The sequence below is a fragment of the Canis lupus genome, chromosome 6 (genome assembly GCF_048164855.1).
Source record: "Canis lupus baileyi chromosome 6, mCanLup2.hap1, whole genome shotgun sequence".
Classification (NCBI taxonomy): domain Eukaryota; kingdom Metazoa; phylum Chordata; class Mammalia; order Carnivora; family Canidae; genus Canis; species Canis lupus.
In genome coordinates, this window is record NC_132843.1 from 40,024,619 (window position 1) to 40,043,723 (window position 19,105).

General features: G+C 60.0%; 1 protein-coding gene and 1 long non-coding RNA gene across 6 annotated transcripts in view; one reads left to right on the plus strand and one right to left on the minus strand.

Annotated features, from left to right (window-relative positions):
• MEF2D (myocyte enhancer factor 2D) overlaps positions 1-18,518 on the minus strand; it is a 30,767-nt gene extending 12,249 nt beyond the window's left edge. Inside the window, exons 1-4 of one of the 5 annotated variants that reach the window (XM_072829975.1) lie at positions 18,180-18,518; positions 2,752-2,943; positions 1,975-2,178; positions 351-485 (exon numbers count right to left, since the gene is read on the minus strand). In XM_072829975.1, coding sequence (XP_072686076.1) covers positions 351-485; positions 1,975-2,178; positions 2,752-2,805 — 393 coding nt within the window. In that variant the 5' untranslated portion in view covers positions 2,806-2,943; positions 18,180-18,518. Of the gene's footprint in view, positions 1-350; positions 486-532; positions 671-1,974; positions 2,179-2,751; positions 2,944-5,530; positions 5,679-18,179 lie in introns of those variants that run through there. The other 4 variants (XM_072829977.1, XM_072829973.1, XM_072829976.1 and 1 more) reach the window with 4 other exon arrangements.
• On the plus strand, positions 8,487-14,012 carry LOC140635384 (uncharacterized). Its single transcript, XR_012032734.1, has 3 exons — positions 8,487-8,938; positions 11,703-11,845; positions 12,788-14,012. It is a non-coding gene; the product is annotated as an uncharacterized lncRNA (long non-coding RNA).
• Positions 18,519-19,105: the final 587 nt, after the last annotated feature.

The window sequence follows — 19,105 nt, forward strand, 5'->3', positions numbered from 1 at the left end:
CCTTCCCTAAACACTCCTGAGCATCTCAGGCCAGGGGTGTTACAGTGGGCCAACGGGCACTCTGCCCAGAGGTGACCTGCACAATGAACATGGCCCCTACTCTCGTCACCTAAAGTTCTCACGTCAACTACACACGCCTTGTGGGAGATCAGGACACTCTCCAGGCTGATGCTCTGTCCCAAGGGAGTCTCAGCAAAGGTCACGGGTGTTCTGTGACCAAGGCCAGCGGAGCCTCGGTGGTCACCGACAGCCCTGGCATGGCTTGGAGCAGCATGTCCATCAGGGGCAGTCGGGGGCCGGCGCGAAGCCACACCATGCACCACAGGGGACTGCTCCATGCGACTACTCACGGCCAGTCTATAACTCTGCATCATTTTATCAAACTCCTCGTCTATCTTTTTATACTTCTCCTCCGTCTGGGGGGTCAGGGCAAACACCTCGTCCACCTCAGGGCTCTCACACTCCCTGTGCTTCTTGTGCAGCGCCTGGGGGGGCCGGGAGGGGCCGAAGGAGACAGGTGAGTGGGGCTCACCCCGTAGCGCCGGAAGAGCCCGTCCAGCTCCTCGCTGGCGCGCCGATACTTGTCTTCCAGCAGGGGGCTCTGCTCCAGTGAGTCCTCCCCATCAGGCTCGGGGCTGTCACAGCCGTTGAAGCCCTTCTTCCTCAGCGTCTGCAACCACGCCAGGGCGTCAGCCAGCCTTCAGCCCATCTGTCCACAGGTGAGGTCCCCCACCCCGCCAGCCAGCCTCCCCGGAGCTCACCCCTGCCTGACCCTGGGGCCTTCCCACTTTGCCCCCACCTCCCTTCCTCTGGGTCCCCAGCATTTCCTGACCCCCCCTCCCCACTCTGGGGCACCGTGGTGAAGGTGTGCTGGGCGGGGCCTCGGGCCCCAGGGCCCACTACACATAGCAGGCAATGCGGAATACACAGAATGTGGGAGGCAGAGCCCTGCTCCTCAGGTGACAGGTGGGGAGGGACCCTGGGGGGCCAGCCTCTGCCTGACCAGCCTCTGGAAGCTCAAGGGGGAAGGCAGTCAGGGCCTGCTGTTGCCCATTTGGTCCCTGGGTTTGGCTCACAGGGAGAGGGGGAGAGAAGGAGAGAGGGAGGCAGAGGGAGAGGAAGCCAGGTTCATTGAGCTCCTGCTATGCGACACCCCTATGCTGTCCTTGCCCAGGGGCCAGGGCTTCTCCCATGTGTCCACGCCGAGGCAGAGTGACCCCAAAGCTACCCTCTTCATGCTCAAAACATCTTCATAGAGACTTGTTTCGTCTTTAAAGTGACTAACGAATGTACGGTTTATATCCTAGTCTAGAGTAAAGCTGTTTCTCTATCATAAAACCAAGGTAACTTTCTCCAAATCTTGGGAGTTCCAGTCCCTGTCCAGGAAGGCAAGCCTGTGGCTTCCCAGGCACCTGCCTCATTGGCAGAAGCTCTGTTCCCTGAAAGCACACACACCCTCGTGTGAGAAGCAAGAACTGTCTCATTCCAGTTCCACCACACCCTCCAGAGCTCTTGCTGGGCCCGTGTCGCAGAGGTGAGTACCACGGCCCGGGGAGGCTGACCCACTGGCCCCAGGCCATGTGGTCAATAAAGGCCATCGCTGGCTTCCAAAGCCCACGTCCTTCAACAGCTTGCAATGCTGGCTCTTTCTGAAACAGGAGATTGAATCCCAGGGACCCACAAATGGACAAAGATTGAGCAAGAGAGATGGAAACAGAGGGAGACAGAGACAGAGACAGAAGAGTCAGATGCAGAAGCAGACCAAGCATGGAGAAGGAGAGAAAAAGACAGCGAGAGCGAGCCACAGAGGAGACAGAGCAGAGGGACGTCTGGCCAGCCTGACCAGCACGAGCAGATGCAGAGGGCTTGGGTGGCAGTGGGCCAGGTGGGCAACCCCACCCACCTCCTGGGCCCTGGCTCATGGGAGTAGAGGTGGGTGTGGACGGGGCAAGGGGTGCAGGGACATGGGCCCACCTCAATGATGTCGGCGTTGGTGCGGCTCTCATGTGGCTCGTTGTACTCTGTGTACTTGAGCAGGACCTTGTCCATGTCGGTGCTGGCGTACTGAAACAGCTTGTTGGAGTGGTTGAAGATGATGAGCGCAATCTCACAATCACAGAGCACGCTCAGCTCATATGCCTTCTTCATCAGCCCGAACTTGCGCTTGGTGAATGTCACCTGCAAGTGGGGGAAAGGGCGGCAAGGTCTGGCTCAGTCACAGCCTACCTGGGGGCGAGGGGTGGTGCGCTGGCCCGGGGGTGGGGGGGGACAGGCCAGCTCCTCTCTGCCCACGTATGGCCAAGACGTGGCCTGGAGCCACCTCACTGAAGAGAGAGGGTCTGGATGGACAGAACATACTGCTGAGCTGGGGGCCGTGAACAGAGCAGGGAAGGAGATTGGAAGGGCTTCCCACATCCTCCCCTAGGATAGGAAGAGGTGGAGAATTCATCTTGGGGAAGGGGGTGTGCCCAGGCCTGGCCTGAGGCTCCTGTATGGTTCCTGGGTGGGAAGGGGGTGGGCACAGGTCCACCTGCCTACAGCAGCACATGAGCCTTAGAGTTCTGGGACACAGGGTTCCAAGAACTGCAGGGATGTGGGGGCTCCTCTCCTCCCAACTCAGTCCTTCCCCTTCCGCAATAGCCTCCAGAGGTCCCCTCCTCCTGGCAGCCCTCTTGGACTGGCAGGAAGGAGTGGAGGCAGAGGCCAGCTTCCTGCTCTCACCCACTCTATGTGCCTCCAAGACCACCTCACCTGTCGGTTCCGCTCATCAGTGATTCGCTGAATCTGAATCTTTTTCCTCCCCATCTTCTCCGGGGATCCTCAGTGCTAGGGAGGGGAGGGGATCGCTGGGTGGCAGGTCTCGGCACACCTTACACTGTGCTCATGAACGGCCTGGGACCAGGGCTCAGTTCATGGTCTGCAGGATACCTTCTGTACAGCGTCCTGGGAGAGGAGGGTCATGAGAGGACTGTGAGCCCAGCGACCCAGCACACAGGCTCACAGCACCCCCCAGAAAGGCTGGCGATGTCCAGCCCCATCCTCAACACCGAGACTCCCCGAGGTAGTCGCATGCCTTGGCCAGGTACAAGTTCACACCCAGGGCCTCGGGTCCAGGCTCTTTCTGCAACAACTGTGCTGCTCTCAGGTTCTAGATTGGAGCTGGCTTCCAAGGCTCTGGGTCCTGGAGAATGCCTCATGCCCTTTCGTCCCCAGAACCTGCCTTGAATAGAGACATCTGGGTTTGCCAGCTGCTACTCTGGCCTGGGATGGTCCCAGCCCCAGCCCTGTCGGGGACAACACCTGCTAAAGTAGTGCACAGCTCAAGAATACACTAGAGCAGCTCAGAGCCCTGGAGCCTGGGGTCCAAGAGTGGGGGTGGGGCTGCAGAGCCCCTCTCTCCCTTCCCACAGGGCTGCTCCACATTCCTCTGTTTTACACAATGGGCCTTGACCTAAAAGTTTCATTTGGAGAGACAGTAATGCTGCTTAAAATAAACAAACCATCCCTCCAGACCAGAGTCTGCAAACTTTTTTGGAAAAGGGGTAGAAAATGATTATTTCAGGCCCTGTAGGTCACACGGCTCCGTACAACTACCTGGCTGCCCCTGAGGCAGGAAAGCAAACGAGGGTGGTGGAGTACCAATAAACTCAGATCTGTAACAACAGGCCCAGGGCCCCTAGGTCCATAGTTCGCTGCCTGCTGCTCCGGAGTAACATGCTGTGTCTAGGATCAGAGTTGAGTCTAGGTTCCCAACCTTGTTCATCTTGAAGCTTGGAGACAGTATAGGGCCGCTGGAGTGCACCGAGGAGGCTGCTGACAGCCAGGTGGAGGCAGGCGTCAGGCAGAGGGACCCCCATATCAAGAACCCAGAGACCAATAGTGGCCCCCACATGAAGAACCCCAATTCTGCAGCCAAGCGGGGAAGCAGTGCCTCTGCACTCTACAACTCCAAGAGGAGAGGGCACGTGGGGACAGAGGCCCAGCCTGACCCAGGAAAGGTGCCCACTCCAGGTGTGGGCAGCACCCAAACAGGCCGGGTGAGCCCTCAGGAACTGGAAGGACCCCAGGTGGGATGGAAGCATACAATGACCCCAGGGCCCCATCAGCTGCCCAGGAGAATCAGATGTGAAGACTTCTGGAGAAGATGGAGAGGGCCAGAGAGCAGGAGGCCCACACTTTCTAAGGCGGCTCTGGTTGGGTCTTAGGAAGAGAACCCACCCCTCCAGAGATCCTCTTTCACAGAGCTCCAGGCAGAGACCCTGCCGCAGAGTCCAGGGAGGTGGGTTTTCACTACCCCTGACTTGGGTCAAGGTGACAGGCACACCTGTGCTTAGAGACCCCTCCCCAGCCCCCACGTCCAGGGGCTGCTGAGTTTTCCTGGAGACTTTCCAGCCTCACTCAATCACGGCCCCCTAAGTACCACATAGACGCTGAAGTTTGGCCTTGGCATCCCAGCCAAAGAGGGCAGGGAGAGGGGAGCCAAAGATGCGGAGGGGAGTCCATGGACTTCAGAGGAGCCAGGAATACCCCTTCCCACCCTTTCCCGACACCAGGCCTGTCCCTCAGGCTCTCCCTAGCTCAGCTGGAAAGAGTTTCTGCTCTGTCCCAAGGCATTCAGGAAATGCCACTCCCTCATGGCTAGAGGGATCCTCCACCCCCTCTCCTGAGAGCCTCTTCCTCGTCCTTGACATCTCCCTGGGCCCTGGGCCTCCTACTGGCCCCTCTCACAACACCGACATAGCCCAGGTGGCCCTGAAGTCACCCCATCCCTTGCCTGTGGCCCCATCTTGGCCAAGCCCCACTTCAAAGGCCCCAGCCCAAGGACGTCAGCTTCCCGGCCTCCCAGTGCAACTCTAAAGCTGTGTTTTTCAGAGCCAGGTGGTCTGGGCTTGGCAGGGAGGGTGGAGAGGGCACGCAGAGGACGGGACTGAGAGGACAGCTATTTCAGTGAGATTCTCTAGCCTGGCCTTGAAAGCCCTGGTAGGGACCACTTAAAGCTGTCATGGCCGCGCTCCTGTGTTCAGAGCATTCACCTTCCTTCCATCACCCATTTTCCTGTCTTCCACTCACTGCCTTTTGTGCAGAAGCAAATCCTTGCTGAGATGTGGCCTCTATCAGCTTCGGGCCAATTCTCTCCCTTCCTCCAAGTGGGGATAAGAACCCTCTCTGTGCTCCCATGATCCTCCGCAAAGTCATCCTGCAGCCTGCCCTCATTCCTTTGGTTCTCAGGGTACCCTGTCCTTTCCCTTCTCACACTTACCACCACAGCACATTAGTTACAACTCCGCCCTTCTACCTGATGCCTGGCTCCCAAGGAGCCGGAGCTTCACGAGGGCAGGCTCCACATCTGCCCTTTCTGCCATTCCACCCTCTGCAAGGAGGAGCTCGGGAACTGTCTCTCCGGGAAGGGACTGTTTTCCTGATGCGACCCTGTGAGAAGTCCGTCTTGTGGTCTAACTCCGGTCAGTCCTGCTGCAGGACCTGCATCCTCTCACTCTGCCCCTGAACTTGGACTCCAGACACCACCTACCCTCCAAGCATGCCTGCCCCTTCAGGACAGGCCTCAATCCTCCCCATCCTCAGGCTGGCTGGTGCAGAGGGTGAGACTCTGAAGTCTTCTATGGAGCAGCCCTGAGCACATGGAGATGGAGAGGATGGGGTTGCTTAGGCAACTGTCGCCTGGCAACCAGCTCCCTGGCTGATCTCCTACACCACCCCCCCACCCCCGCTTCATGCTGGGGGAGCTGGGATGCGAGAGGGATCAGGGCTGAGGAGACAGGGAAGCCACAGAGACCCCCAAGCATCCTCTGACCAGAGGGGAGTCGGGGATGAAAAGACCAGGCCCCATATCCCCAGCCTCTGCCAGGGTAGCCCCAAGCACTTTCCTAATGCCACATTTCCAGGGCTGCCCACTGCTACTCCTACCTCCGTGCCAACACTGCCAGAGGACAAGATGCCCCTGCCTTGGGCAGTCCTTTCTCCTATCTAGCTAGAAGCCCTCCTACGGAGCAGGCTGAGTCTGTAATAATCTCTTTCCCCTTCTAACTATCTATCCACTCTACATTGCTGCAGTCTCCAAGAGCCCTGGGGCGAGAACATGAACTCACTGCTGACTTTGGAAGAAGGGAGGCTGGGGCCCGGAGGGGTGGGGTGGGGGGGGGGGTGGGCACAGAGAACCCTATACTGACCCTATCCAAGCTATGAAGGCCCATCCTGTCCCACTTCCCCTCCTACTCAATTAGGAAGAGCCTAGTGAACAACTGGACTGCCTTAATTAGCCCTCTGTCTAATTACCTGACCCTCTGCCAGGAGCCAGAGGCCTGGGCACCTGCTCTCCAGATGTGCACCTCTTCCCTGGCCCGCACCCCTGCTTCTTTTCTTCCTCTGGGAAGCCCTCCCAGACCTGGCTTTTGGCTGTCTCTCCCGGAGCCCAGGGCTTGAGGGGGCTTAGCAAGATGCCATAGAGACAGGGGATTGCAGGATGGCTTTCCAGCTCGGGTGGCTCCCGGGCCCACCTGACCTCAGGCCACAGCTAGGACTCCTTGGGCTGGCGGCATCTGTGTCACCAAAAGTAGCCCCTGGAAGGCTCCAGCTGCTTCTGCTTCTGCTTCTCTCACTTAAGGCAGCGCTGGCAGGTCAGAGTTGGGCAGGGCGGGCCTCCTGGGGTTGGGAAGAGACCCAAAGAGCAGAGGGGGCGGGAGGAGGCGGCTGGGCTGAGTCCAAGGGAGCCAGGCACAGACCCACCTTCTGTAGGTGGCAGGGCAGCGTAGGTGGCGGGGCAGTGTAGGTGGCGGCAGAGAAGCCCCCAGCAAATGAAGAACAGAGAGGACGTGGGGCAGGAGGCTCCTTCCACAGTATCTCTGACTGAGGAGGAGGGGCTGAGGGAACCAGAGGTGGTGGGAAATCCAGAGGGACCCAGAGGCCAGCCATTCGTCCAAGCCAGCCATTTGTCTAAGCCGGGATCCATACCCAATAGGAACCCACGGGTGTGTGTGTGTGTGGGGGGATCGACATGCAAATGAACTGCAAACAATATGCAAAACGTACCCTAAAAGGGGTCTTAGGCTGGAGGGGGCATGGGAGGAAACACAGGCCCCTGCCTCCCCCAGTTTAACACCTCTTGGTACCTGAGCAATATTCAAACCATTCTCAGGTTTCAGAATGATGTTATCTCAGTTCCTGTGTGAGGGTGGCCTGGGGCCAGTGGGGCGAGTGCGGGTGGGGGGTGGGGGGGGTGGTCAGGGCAGCCTCCAGGAGCTGCAGCTGCTGCGGCAGGGCTACCCTTCCTGGGGAGCCCAGAAGTGTCTTCTAATAGCTAGCCTCCAGCTCCTCTCTCCCACCTCCTCATGGCCCCACATCTGCTGCCCTAATCCCAGGGGCTCACGGAACCAGAAGGCATCTGCTTCCAGAGCTGCCACACCACAGCCGGTCAAAATGGAGCCAGGGCCCAGAGAGGCTGAGTGAGCAGCCTCCCATCACAGAGCGCTGGGCTTCTACCCTGTTCTCTGCACAGTGAGAAAGGCAGCTCTCATTAGGCAGGCCCTCCATCCCTTCCTCCTGGGCTGCTCTAGGCTGCAGGCTGTGGACTGCAGGGGAAGGCAGCAGGCGCTGGAGACAGCTGTCATCCCTTCCCCTTGGCTGGGCTGCAGGGCATGAAATAAGCAGCAGGCACTGGGGGAGGGGGTGACAATCCAATCCACCTGTCACCCCCACACTCAGGCGGCCTCAAGCAGCCTGCTCACTAACGAGGGAGGAGGCGTGGGTGAGGCAGACACAGAGGAGGGTGGTAGAGGGGGACGGACACACAGATGCGCAAGAGAGGCAGAGAGGCCGAGAGGAAGGCCGCGTGCAAGGGGTGGAGACAGAGATGGAGGAGCAGAGGGTCAGAGCAGAGAGGGCAAGACCCTGAGCCCCATGGGAAACAGGACTCTGAGACCTGTGCCCAGATGCTGGGCTGGGCATGCACGAGCACAACTGGAAGGCACGCGAGGCCTGCCCTCTGAACACCTGCAGTCCAGCCAACAGACAGACCAGGGGAGGGCAAGTCCACCGAGGGAGTGAGCAGGGCCAGGAGGCCCTTGGGGCCAAGAGGACTTGACCCAGACCCAGCAAGGAGGGTCTCCTGAGTGCCATCTCCATTTCCACCCCAGCGCAGGGCTCACAGCCCTCCTGGCCACTCTCAGAGTGCGGCCTCTTGCCTGGAAGCAGAGACACACTGAGGTGCACTGTGGAAGATGAGGCGGGAAGGTAAACCCAGTGACAGCCCTGTACCACATGTGCAGACAGAGGGTGCCGGGGTTCACAGCCCCTAGGGTATATGCGGGGAGCCTGCCTCCGCAAACCCTCAAGTCATGAGAAGCAGGGCTAGTGCCCCCATCCCCTACCAGCCTGCCCAGCCCAGTTCTCCCCCGCCGCACAGCCCCCACCCTCTTCCATTCCATCCCCCTCCCCCAGCCCAGGGCTCCATTCAACCCAGAGCTCCAGAGTCTGCTCTCAAAGGTCCAGGCAATCCCTGTCCCCATCCCCATCCCCCTACCCCCAAAGTTCGGTTTGGCAGGCTCCCTTCCCAAACCCCTGGTTCCCACCATCTTCCCCTCCCTCGGGAACTCCCCTCCCCCAGCCCAGCAGCCTCAGGGTTGGGCAGGGGCTATTTTTAGCCTGGGCACTGAGCTAATTTTAACTCACTGACAGGGACCTGGGGGCGGGCTGGCGGGCTAGGGGGAGGGGGGGAACCAGTCCGGGAAAGCTGGACCTGGGCAGGGGTGGTCTCAGGTCCTGAGTGCCTGAGGAAGGCAAGCAGAGACAGGCACTGCAGCCCCAGGCTGAAGGGACAGAGAAGGACCTGCCAGAGGAGCACCCGGTGCGGCCAGCTCACCAAGCACCCTCCTCACAGCTTCCACTGGACACCTCTCCCTCGTCCCACCTCAGGCAGGATGGGGTGAGGTTCCCGCCAGGGCAAACCTCCTGGGATGGGGTCACCCTGTTCTTGGCCCAGGAGCTGCCTCTCCAGTGAGGGTCTGTCTCTGGAGCCTCCTCCACCACTTCCCTGCCCCTGCTTGTCCTTCCTGTAGTCTGGCTCCCATCCTTGCTGCAGCAGCCACTAGAGTGTCCAGCGCCCTCCAGAGGCAGCGGCCAGCCCCCCCTCAGGCTCCAGCCTTCCCCTGGTAGCTCTTAGGAGCCACCCTCCTCCCCAGATCCGCACAAGTTCCTGGAGCCACGGGCCCTGATCTCAGGAAAAGTCTGGGAATAATATACTGAATCCTAGCCGGAAAGGGCTGGGTGTGGTTGGACGATGAACAGCCCAGGAAAGCATGGGGTCTTCAGGCAGGGTTTCTAGATGCCACACAAATCACTGCGTGACCTGCAATAAGTCATTGCCCCCTCCAAGTTTTACCCCACTGATCAGTACAATGGGTGGGTGGGTGGGTGGAGGGAGGGAGGGGACAAGGTGCCCTTCCAGCCAGGACATTTGGTTCCTGTGCTCTTTCAAGAGCCTGAAAGGAAGGGAGGTGAGGAGTGGGTTACTCCATGGAGAGGTAATAGAAGAGACGGCCTGGTTGGGTCCAGGGTCCTCCAGCTTAGGGGGAAGGAGAGTGTGGAGGTCAGAGCAGTGGAGGGATGGGGCTGATAAAGGGGAAGGTGCTTTCTGAACTGTAACCCTCATGACAGATGGCAGAGGGGTCACAGAGGCTCATGGCCAGCCAGGGAGGGTGCCAGGTGGGGCACATTAGGGCCCTGCCTGCAGAGATTCAGCCCTCCCAACCTCCAAACACACCTGGATTGCCGATGAGACCCAGGGCTTGGGGTCCTGCTTCTGCTTACTAAGTAATCACTGGCCCCCAGGGTCACAATCATGGTCATTAGTGGGGCCAGTTCCAGAACCCAAGCCTGAGCCTTGCTTCATGCTCTATCCAACAGACGGATCCATAATGACTCACTACCGCTCATTTGCATAAGGATTTGCATGGTGTCTCTGACCTTATCCCATCAGGCTCAACCTCCCATTCCAGAAACTGGGCCGTCCCTGCCCAGCACATCTAGGCACCTAGGATGGAGCTCCTGGCACCTCCTCCAGAAGCCTTCTTGAACTGCCAACAACCCCATTGGCACTAAGCTCTTGGTCCAGTGTGGCCCTCTGCTCTTATCCCCCCTCCAAGCGGGGTCGGGTGTGACCACAGGATGAGGACAAGCACTGCAGCAGTGGGACGCGACAGGATTCACGGCTGCCAGGGGGCTCCCTGGGACAAACACCCTATCCCACTCTGGTGCCCATGCTGGGAGGATGGGCTGCCTGCCCTTTACTTCCACTTCTATCCTCATTTCTAAAATCCACTTCAAAAAAAAAAAAATAAAATAAATAAAATCCACTTCCCAGCCACCCTCCAACTGAGAGGAGACAGCCTAGTTCAGTAGGCAAGACAGAGACTAAGCTGTAGAGGGGCTTCCAGGGCTGCATGTTTGGCCTCAAAGTCATCTCAGGGGCTCAAATATGCTGTTAGAAGTCACCCAAACAGGTATGGGCAGGTGGTAATGTCCAGGGGAATACGGAGGCCCCTGCATGACGCTCCACCCAACAGGCACCGGGAGACAACCGGTCCTTGGCCTGCGTTGAGGAGGCCGGGCAAACTGACCTCTGCTTGCCCAGTTCTAGCAGTGGCGCTTCCAACCCTAGCCTACCCAAGTGCTCTGCTCTCCTGGGAAGTCCCTCCTGCTACCTAACCTCCATCCCTCCCACTGCGGCCAGTCCTTCCAGGGCAGCCTAAACCCATTTCGGTCATCTAGATGCAAGTGGTGGCCAGGGGCCCCTGGCCATCTGAAGCGGTTGGGACGGTTAAGTGTGTCACCTTCCACCTCCCCACCCAACTTCCCTCTGGGGTCTCAGGAGACAGAAGTGAAAGTGGCAGCTGGGGCCGTGGGGGCGGGTCAGCCTGAGAGCCGTTGGGTGAGCATAATGCCACCAGTGCTGTGTCTGGGCTGCCTGCCATTGCAAGCCCGTGGGCTGATGGTTAGATCAGAGGAGGAACTTCCCATGGAAATGAGGGCGTGGGGTAACTATGGAGTGTGGACCCCTGACTGAAGGAAGAGCAGGCGGAAAAGGAAAATGTGGAGACAGTGTCAGAAGGGTACTGTCTTTCAGGGCAGCAGGCGGCTCCTTCCTTCCCGGCCACAGAGCAGGGGCAGGGCAGCTCTGGCTGAGGCAGGTGACGGGGTCTGGGCCCTGACTGCTAGAATAGGAGGGCAAGGAGAGAGGAGACAAGGAAGCACCCATCCTGACCAACGGGAGGTGGGGGCTCAGGATGTGAGGGTCTACCTACAGTCCCAGACCAGGCCCAAAGGAGGCCAATCCAATCAGAGAAAGTAAATCCTCCTAGAGACACCATGACCTCAGGGAGGCCCCGAGGATTTAAAGGGGCCGCTGTGGCAGTGGCTGGGTCTCTTCCTGACTGAAAGGACAGTCCTCTAAGCCCCTGGCAGGAGAGGGCGGGCAGTGCGGCTGCGTGGGCCTGCTGAGGCAGCCAGCCAGGCAGCTCTTACAGGATTAGCTCGCTGCTTTCAGGAAAGGTGCCAGGTGAGGCTAAGATGCCCAGCCAGATGGAGGGGGCCCAGGCGGGTGGGGGGGGGGGTTCCTTCACACAGCTACACAAATACTTGCCCCAGAATTCAAGTCATACCCGTCCCTTTTGTGAATATACCCCACATAGACCCTGGGGCTTGCCAGCTAGGACCCCTGGCGATCAACCAGCTTTCTCTGCCTGTGACCTGGCGCCATCCCTCCTCTGAGTGGGGAAGTCCTGCCTGTTGTCTACTCTCAATCCTTCTGCTACACTCTATAACCAGGGAGCAGGTGAGAGGGCCAAGGGTTTCCTACTCTTCCCTGCCAGTCTGCCCCTCACCCCTCATCCCCTGGGCTGACAGGTGGGAGCAACCAGAGGGAGCAGCTGAGCCAGGACACCTGTCCCCACCCAGTCAATCTGGGCCCCATGGGCCTGCGGTGGGGAGGGGGGGGGTTCACAGGGCAGTCCGCATGGAAGCAAGCAGCTGTGGGGGCTGGAGCAAAGGGGCTCAAAGGTCAAGGAGACATGTGACTGGGAAGGCCTAAAGCCCCCCTTTTGGGCTCAGCTTCCTGCCGGGCCACCCCCAACCACTGTCCCTCCCCAGACACAGAACACATGCGTGCTCTAAAGGGAAAAACGCTAGGTCTGAGGTCACCTGCCCCATCCCCTTGCCTAGACATTACTTGATCCAACAGAGCCTGGAGCAGGAAGATTCCAGAAATGAAGCAGACCCCTCCCCTCCCCACCCACCCCCAGTGAATATTTTCTCTTGAGGTTTGGGGATGAGCTCTCTCTTATTCCTTATCCTCCCAACCCTCAACCCCAAGCATTTGCTGGCGGAGGTGGGGCAGGGAAATAATGAGGAATAAGGAAGTAAGCAGCCAAGGGATCTGCTCAGACTCATGGGGAGGTGGAGGTAGAGGCAAGGCTCTGAGACAGGGAGATAGCTGGCCAGGGAAGGAAGGCAGGGCTGGGCTCGCTGTCCCCAGCCCATCCCAGCGTCAGACTGAGCCCCAGGCCCGAGGCCCCCGCAGGACCCCCTCAGGCGGCTCCCACACACCAAGTCCCCACTGGGACACTGCCTGCCCCCACCCATCTCCTGGGTGGCTGCCTGAGCCAGTAAGTCCTGGGTCAGGCTGGAGCTGGGGTCTAGAAGGAAGGAGGCAGGCACTTCCCAGCACCTGCTCTCGAGGACCGTCCATTGCCCCCACTGATCCTCCTTCCTTTCCCAGGTGAGGCGGCTCTTTCAGAGACACGGAAGTCAAGTCATGCCCACGTCACCAGCAATGAGTGGCAGAGGTGGGCTCACCACATGCTTGGGCTCCCTCCCCCTGGGAGTTCTAGCAACTTCTTCCAGGGCAGAGTCCTAAACTCCTGGACCTGGCAGGCTCCTGTAGCCACGTCTCTTGCCTTCAGACCAGCCTGAGCTCCTTTGGCCCATCTTCCCACCTCACCTCTCATTACCCAGCCCCAGTGGGTACTAGCAGGTATCATTCAGTCTCTTTCCTGGGGCTCTCTCCCGTAGCAATCAGGGGACCATACTTTCTTAGGACACCAAAGCACTATCTTCCTCAGCTTGCCACCAAGCCTCATCCTCTGCCCGTGACCAGGGAATGCTACAGGTTCACCCTTCCAGTAATGCATCTTTTCCATCCTCCTCTTCTCCCTCCTTCCTTTGGGTCTCCCTGGGCCTCCTGCAGGGTAAGACAAAGCCCCTAAGACCTCCCAACAGGGGAAGAGGGCTTGCGAAGTCTTCTCACTCCAGTTGGCTCACATGACATGGAGGCAAGGGGCTGGAGCAGGTGCCCCCTAAGCAAGTCACTTAAATCTCTAACTGGGTTCCCCAATTATAAAAAACAGCTATTCAAAGAAACATATGAGTCTTCCTGTGTTACCATGCCCGGCACAGAGCCTGGTGCACATGGACACAAGGAACGGAAGGAAGCTTCCTCCTCCAGTTCCCAGGGATCTGAAAAGGTTTAGTTTCAGGTCTCCAAAATAAGAGCGAATGGTGCACTGCCGACAGTGAAGGTCCCTTGACCAGAGGGCAAAAACATCTCCTTTTCTATACGCTTCCCTGGTCTGCCCAGCTCCCCGGGGAGTGGCCAGAGCACCCAGCCAGAGGCACCAAGCCAAGGTCAGTGACCAGGCCTAGAGCCCAGAGCCTCCTGGGAGGGTGAGTTTAAATGAGTAAATATGGTCCCGCCTGGGTGTGGCCAGCAGCAGGCCAAGCTCTGGACAAGCTCCTCCCCTTCCAGCCTACAGGAGCAGGGAGAGAGCTCACACAGCGGGCATAAAGAGCCTCTGCTCCTGCGAAGACTATTGGGGTCCTGTGCAGTCAGTGAGCACATCCTCAGGTCTCTGAGCCCCAGGACAGGGCCAGCCGAAGCATGGTTAGGCTACCAAGAAGCTTCAGGAAAAGGAAAAATCAGATGCAAAGGGCCTTGGGGACCCTCCCCCCAGGCCAGGATCTACCCCAGGATGCCTGAGGGCTCAGAGGCAACCTTGCTACATCAGGGTAGCCTTGCTCAGCAGAGTGGATGGGTAGGAGACAGTGACCAGCACACATCACCAGGACTCCCGGGTGCTCTGACCACCATCAGGCTAGTGTTGAATCCTGTCCACCTGGAAAGCTGACTTACCCCAGGGCACTTGGTTTGAGGCGGGGGCAGAGGTGTGGGCCAGGGCCACGGGGAGGGGCACCAGGGGTGCTGCAGGGGCAGTGACAGGAGTCAGCCAGAGCTCCTCAAGGAGCAAGCCATGCTCTAGGGCTGCCCATCTATGGTCTAACCTCAATCCCTCCTGCTCCTGTCAGCTTTTCCTCTTCCAGATTGTTGCAGGCCTCTGTCTCCTCACCCCTGCTCCCCCACCCATCCCATCCCCACCCTCCAATCCCTTCATCATCTTCCCATTCACTAGTCCTCCTCACCCCCCTCGGGGTGGCAGCTACTCTACACACCCATGTGTCTGTGCTTGCAGACCTTCATGCATGCGTGCCACTAAATGCTGGGTACCTGCCAGGTGCACCTGAGTATGGGACCCCCACCCAGCGCCTCTCAGAGGAGGGCAAAGGGCCCGAAGGCTCCATGACAAACTTTCCTCAGTCTCAGGCAAGGAGACGGAAGAGAAAATACCCCGGCCCCACCAGGCCAGTGTTCGAGACCTCTCAGAAAGCAGAGCTACTGAGAGCGGCTAGAGAAGAGAGCACTTCGAGATCCTGGTCTTTCCTAGGCCAAGTCAGAGCCACACCTCTCTCCTCATCCAGCTCCACCAGCGAGTGCTGCCTGGAGTCTGCACCCCATTTGGCCTGTGCAGCACTGGATAGGCTGGGTAACATCAAGCACAGCACAGCAAGGTGTCCAGCTTCCCACATAGAACTATGGGCGCCTCACACACTCTCACCATGAGTAAGTCACCAAACTGGGACAGAAGGACAGACGGTTGGCCGGACTCCGGCCCCATGACTGGCTCATAAAAGCCACCAGCAATTATAGTGATGCTGAGGCTATGCCGGCTCCTGCACCACCTCCTCCTTCCCTGTAAAAAGCGAGATAATTGCCTTAAACCCGGTGGCCTCAGAGAGTCCCTGCCATGGTCCCACAGGGTGAAGAGAGCCCCCCATCACAGTGCCACATCACCCAGAGTCCAACCCCTGACAACTCACAGGCACGGTAGAAACCAAAGAAACCCCAGTTGGATGTGTGCCCCGAGGCCAGGCCTCTATTCCCCACCCCCACCAACTCCTCTTCTCCAGCAAGGCCACTACCTTCTGGACTGGAAGGTCAGAGAAGCTAGGGACCTGGCTCCAAATGCAACCAGGGAAAATGCTGGACCCATCCGTCTGTCCCAACTCCTCTTGCTCCCACCCAGGCAGAGAAGTGGGTGATGAAGTGTCCAACACGGGGCCAGCCCACCCCAGGCCAGGGTGAGCACTGAGATTCTGCACCCGGAGCCAGCCAGGGAGGACAGACTACTCAGGTGGCCAGGGGAGGTTAGCAAAAGATGAGCGGTAGGCCAGGCCTCTCTGGGGGCGCATGAGCTAGGGATGCCCATGGCAGGGACCTTCCCAGGGAGGGTAAGAGGAGGAGGCTGGGAGGGGCTTGGTCCTAATCAATGAGGTTGTAACCTAAGGCCTCCCCTTCCCTGTGCCCGGAAGGAGCTGGGGGCCTCCTCCAGCCTCCTTCTACTGGTATTCCAGACCCCCATCCCAGGGGACTTTACACTCCACTTTCTCCCCCATCACACCTCCCAGGAAAGACCAGGGAAGATTAAAAAAAAACAAAAACAAAACAAAACAAAACAAAAAACAAAACAAAAACCACCACCACCCTGCTGGAGAAAGATTATATAACAGCAGCCAGAAAGACTATCATATCTCCCAGTCTGTCAGAAGAGCCCAGAGCCAAGAGGGGCAGAGCTGGGAAGCCCAGGCGCCCCCAGCCCAGGAACAGCAGGTATAGAGTGGGGTAGACAGTGGGCAGTAGGTCACAGCCACCCTTCCAAGTCCTCCATCACTCTGTTCCAGGAAGTGGGTACAGGAGACAGAAGCTCTAGCCCAACCTCTCATGCCCATCCCCCAACACAGGGGTGATGATGCTCTTGGACTGGGTCCTGCTGCTCTCCTGTGACCAGGGGTTCCCAGAGCAAGGATTTTGTCTTCCGTCTTACGGCCTCTCCCGAAGGTGAAGCCATGCCTGAAAGAGTGGCACTTACACTAAAGCCCTGACACAGATCTGCTAAGTGATTTCAGGTAAAAAGCTCCACCTCTCTGGTCCCTAAAGGAGTGTAAGTGAAAAATCTTCCTTCTCCCAGAGAAACCAGAGACCCCTCACTTATGACTGTACCTGCACACACATGCATATACACACAGATGTTGGGGGTGAGGAAGATACAACAAAGAGAATATGACCACTGAGACCCCAGGGTCCAGGTGCCCGTGCTGGGCCAACTGAGAAAAAGGCCTACATAAGTTCTAGTGTCCCCCAACCACCCCACATAAACGGGTCCTCAGCCACCCTCACACTGATCCCACCCCACCCCCATCTCCTGCCCAACACACTGGGAAACCACAGGAAGGAAATTCATTCCCAGGCAGGCCGTGGGAGCTGGGACAGCCAGGCTCAGTCCCGGGGCGGGTGTGACCCAGCGGCCACAGGCGGGCTGGACATCTGTGAACACTGACATGTGCATTTTCAATGCTCTCCTTGGCTACCAAGACTTCCCCATTGGGGGGTTGAAGAGGAGTGGGAGGTGGACAGCTCCTTAACTTCAAAACACCAATCTCAGGCTGGCCTGGGCTCCCCTCCTATCTCGAGGCCAGAGCGGCCCAAGGTCACCGCCCCAGACGGCAAACTTCCCATAGTCCAGGCTGGCCCCTGAACTACCTAGGAGACCCACTAAAGGGATGAAGGAGGGGGAGGGAGGACCACCCCCCAAACCAAAGAAACTGGGCCAACAAGGAGACCTCAAAAGGGGGACTGGCCACAGGAAAGGGGGGCAGAGGATCCACCCATTGTACCCTCCCCCAACCCACCAACAATGAATGCACCCTGGAAGGGGAGGTACAGAGAACCTCCCACTCAGAAGGACAAACCTGGAATAATCTCGACAGCGGTTCCAAGTGACCCACACCCCAGAACCCTCCCCTCCACGCCTGGAGGGCTGTCAGCTGGAATCACTAAGGACAGGGCCCCTTCCCCCCTCCCCCTGAGACCCCAACCTGACCAGAGAGAGCTGCTAGGGGGCCAATACTCAAGATGCATCCTAGTCTCCTTGACGGTGCCTCCCCAAAAGCCCCCCAAACACTCCCTCGACCCCCACTCCCAGGCCAGTTCAGCCTGCCATCGGTGGAAAGAGGGACTGGAGAACTCTTGCCCAGATGTTGAACAGCTGCAAACTTCTGGCCAGGGTTTCTCCAAACGGGGCTGCTGACAAACTAGCTCGGGGGTCTTGGAATGGGGTGGGAGATCCCCAGCAAGGGTCGAGCGCGCCCACCTCCGCGGTGAGTGTACGTCCCAAGCGCACAGGCGCCGGGCCATCCCGGGCCGGACACACACACACTCACACACCCCAACCCACCACCCCGGTGTCATCTGAACAACGTCCCCCCTCCCTCCCCCGCTTCCCAAACAGCTGCGGCTCCCCCCCGCCCCCACCCTCCCGCCGCCCTCCCAGGCCCCCTTCTGCACCATTTCGGGCCAAGGAGGAGTGAACAGGCGGCGCGAGGAGGGAGAGGGAGGGAGGGCCGGCTGTTAAAATGTCAGTCGCTCCCGGCTGTCACCGGAGACCCCCTCTGAGGGTAGCGCCCCTCCGCGGCCCGCTCGCAGGCCGCCGTCCCCCCCGGACGCCCGGACACCGGCGCGACCCCGACCCCGACACACAGGGGAATAGGGCCCCCTGCACTTGTCCCCAGCCGGGGCCTCTGCACAAACACGCAGCCCCCACGCAGTCTCCCCACGAAGCCGCGTGGAAGCAGCCCGCTCCCCGAGTTCCTCCCCCCCCCCCCCGGAGCCACCACGACCCACCCCTCCCGGGGACGGTACGGACCACCCTCCACCCCAGCCCCAGGACGGGGTGGGGGAGGGGGCCTCTTAAAGCGGCAGGCGCTTTATTTTCCCCACTCACCGGCCCCGCTGGGGGAAGGGGGTGTCACTGCTGGGAGGGGTGGCCTTCGTCGCCGGTCCGGGGATCTTCAACACCGGGCACCCGCAGCTCCGGGCGGGGGGAATAACAAGCGAGGCCGGCGTCCGCGCGGGCCCTGGGCGGCGCCGGGGGGCCTGGGCCCCCGCCGTGGGCGCGGGGGCGGGCAGGCGCGGGGCGGGCAAGGGGGACCGGGGCCGAGCGCCCGAGCCGCCTCGGCGTTGTTGATATTTTGCTTCCTTCCTCCTTTCGGGCTCCAAAGGTAACTCCTCCAGCCCCCGGGAGTCGAGGCCGACGTAGGCACAGCTCAGCCTAGCTTGAGGGGTGGGGCCCAGGGCTGACGGACAGGCCGGTGGACCAATGAGAGGAGCCCGCGCTGGCGGGGCGGGGCCGGAGAGGGCGGGGTTGACCGTGGCCCCGCCTCGCACCTCCCGCGGCCGGCCGGGCGGGCCGGGCGCCCCACCCACCGCCCTCCAGGCTAGGCTGCGGCTCCGGGAGCGGCGGATCCCTCCGCCGGCCGGTAGGGGAGGGGAGGAGAAGGAAGGGGAGGGGGGCCGGGCTGCAGCGCTGGGAGGCGAGGCCAGCGGCCCGCGGAGGACGGCCCGCGCGGGGTGCCCCTCGGCGCTGCTGCCCCCGTGCGCTCGCCGCGGTCTTCCCGGGAGGCTCGCTAGCCGCCGCACATCAGCGCACACGAGCGCGCCCCCTTGGCTCCCAGCCCCGGGAGAGTTGGAGGTGGCCGTCGAAGTAGACGAATTCAGGGTGGACGCTGAAGGGCGACAGGACTCCGTCCCCCCACTAAGCGCGCGCCGGAGCCCAGCGGAGAGGCGGGGTCTCGTCCGGGGGTTACCTGGGGAGCTTGCCGGCTCCTCCACCTGAACCAGGCCCCTCCCCTCCCAGGCCCGGCTCGGCTG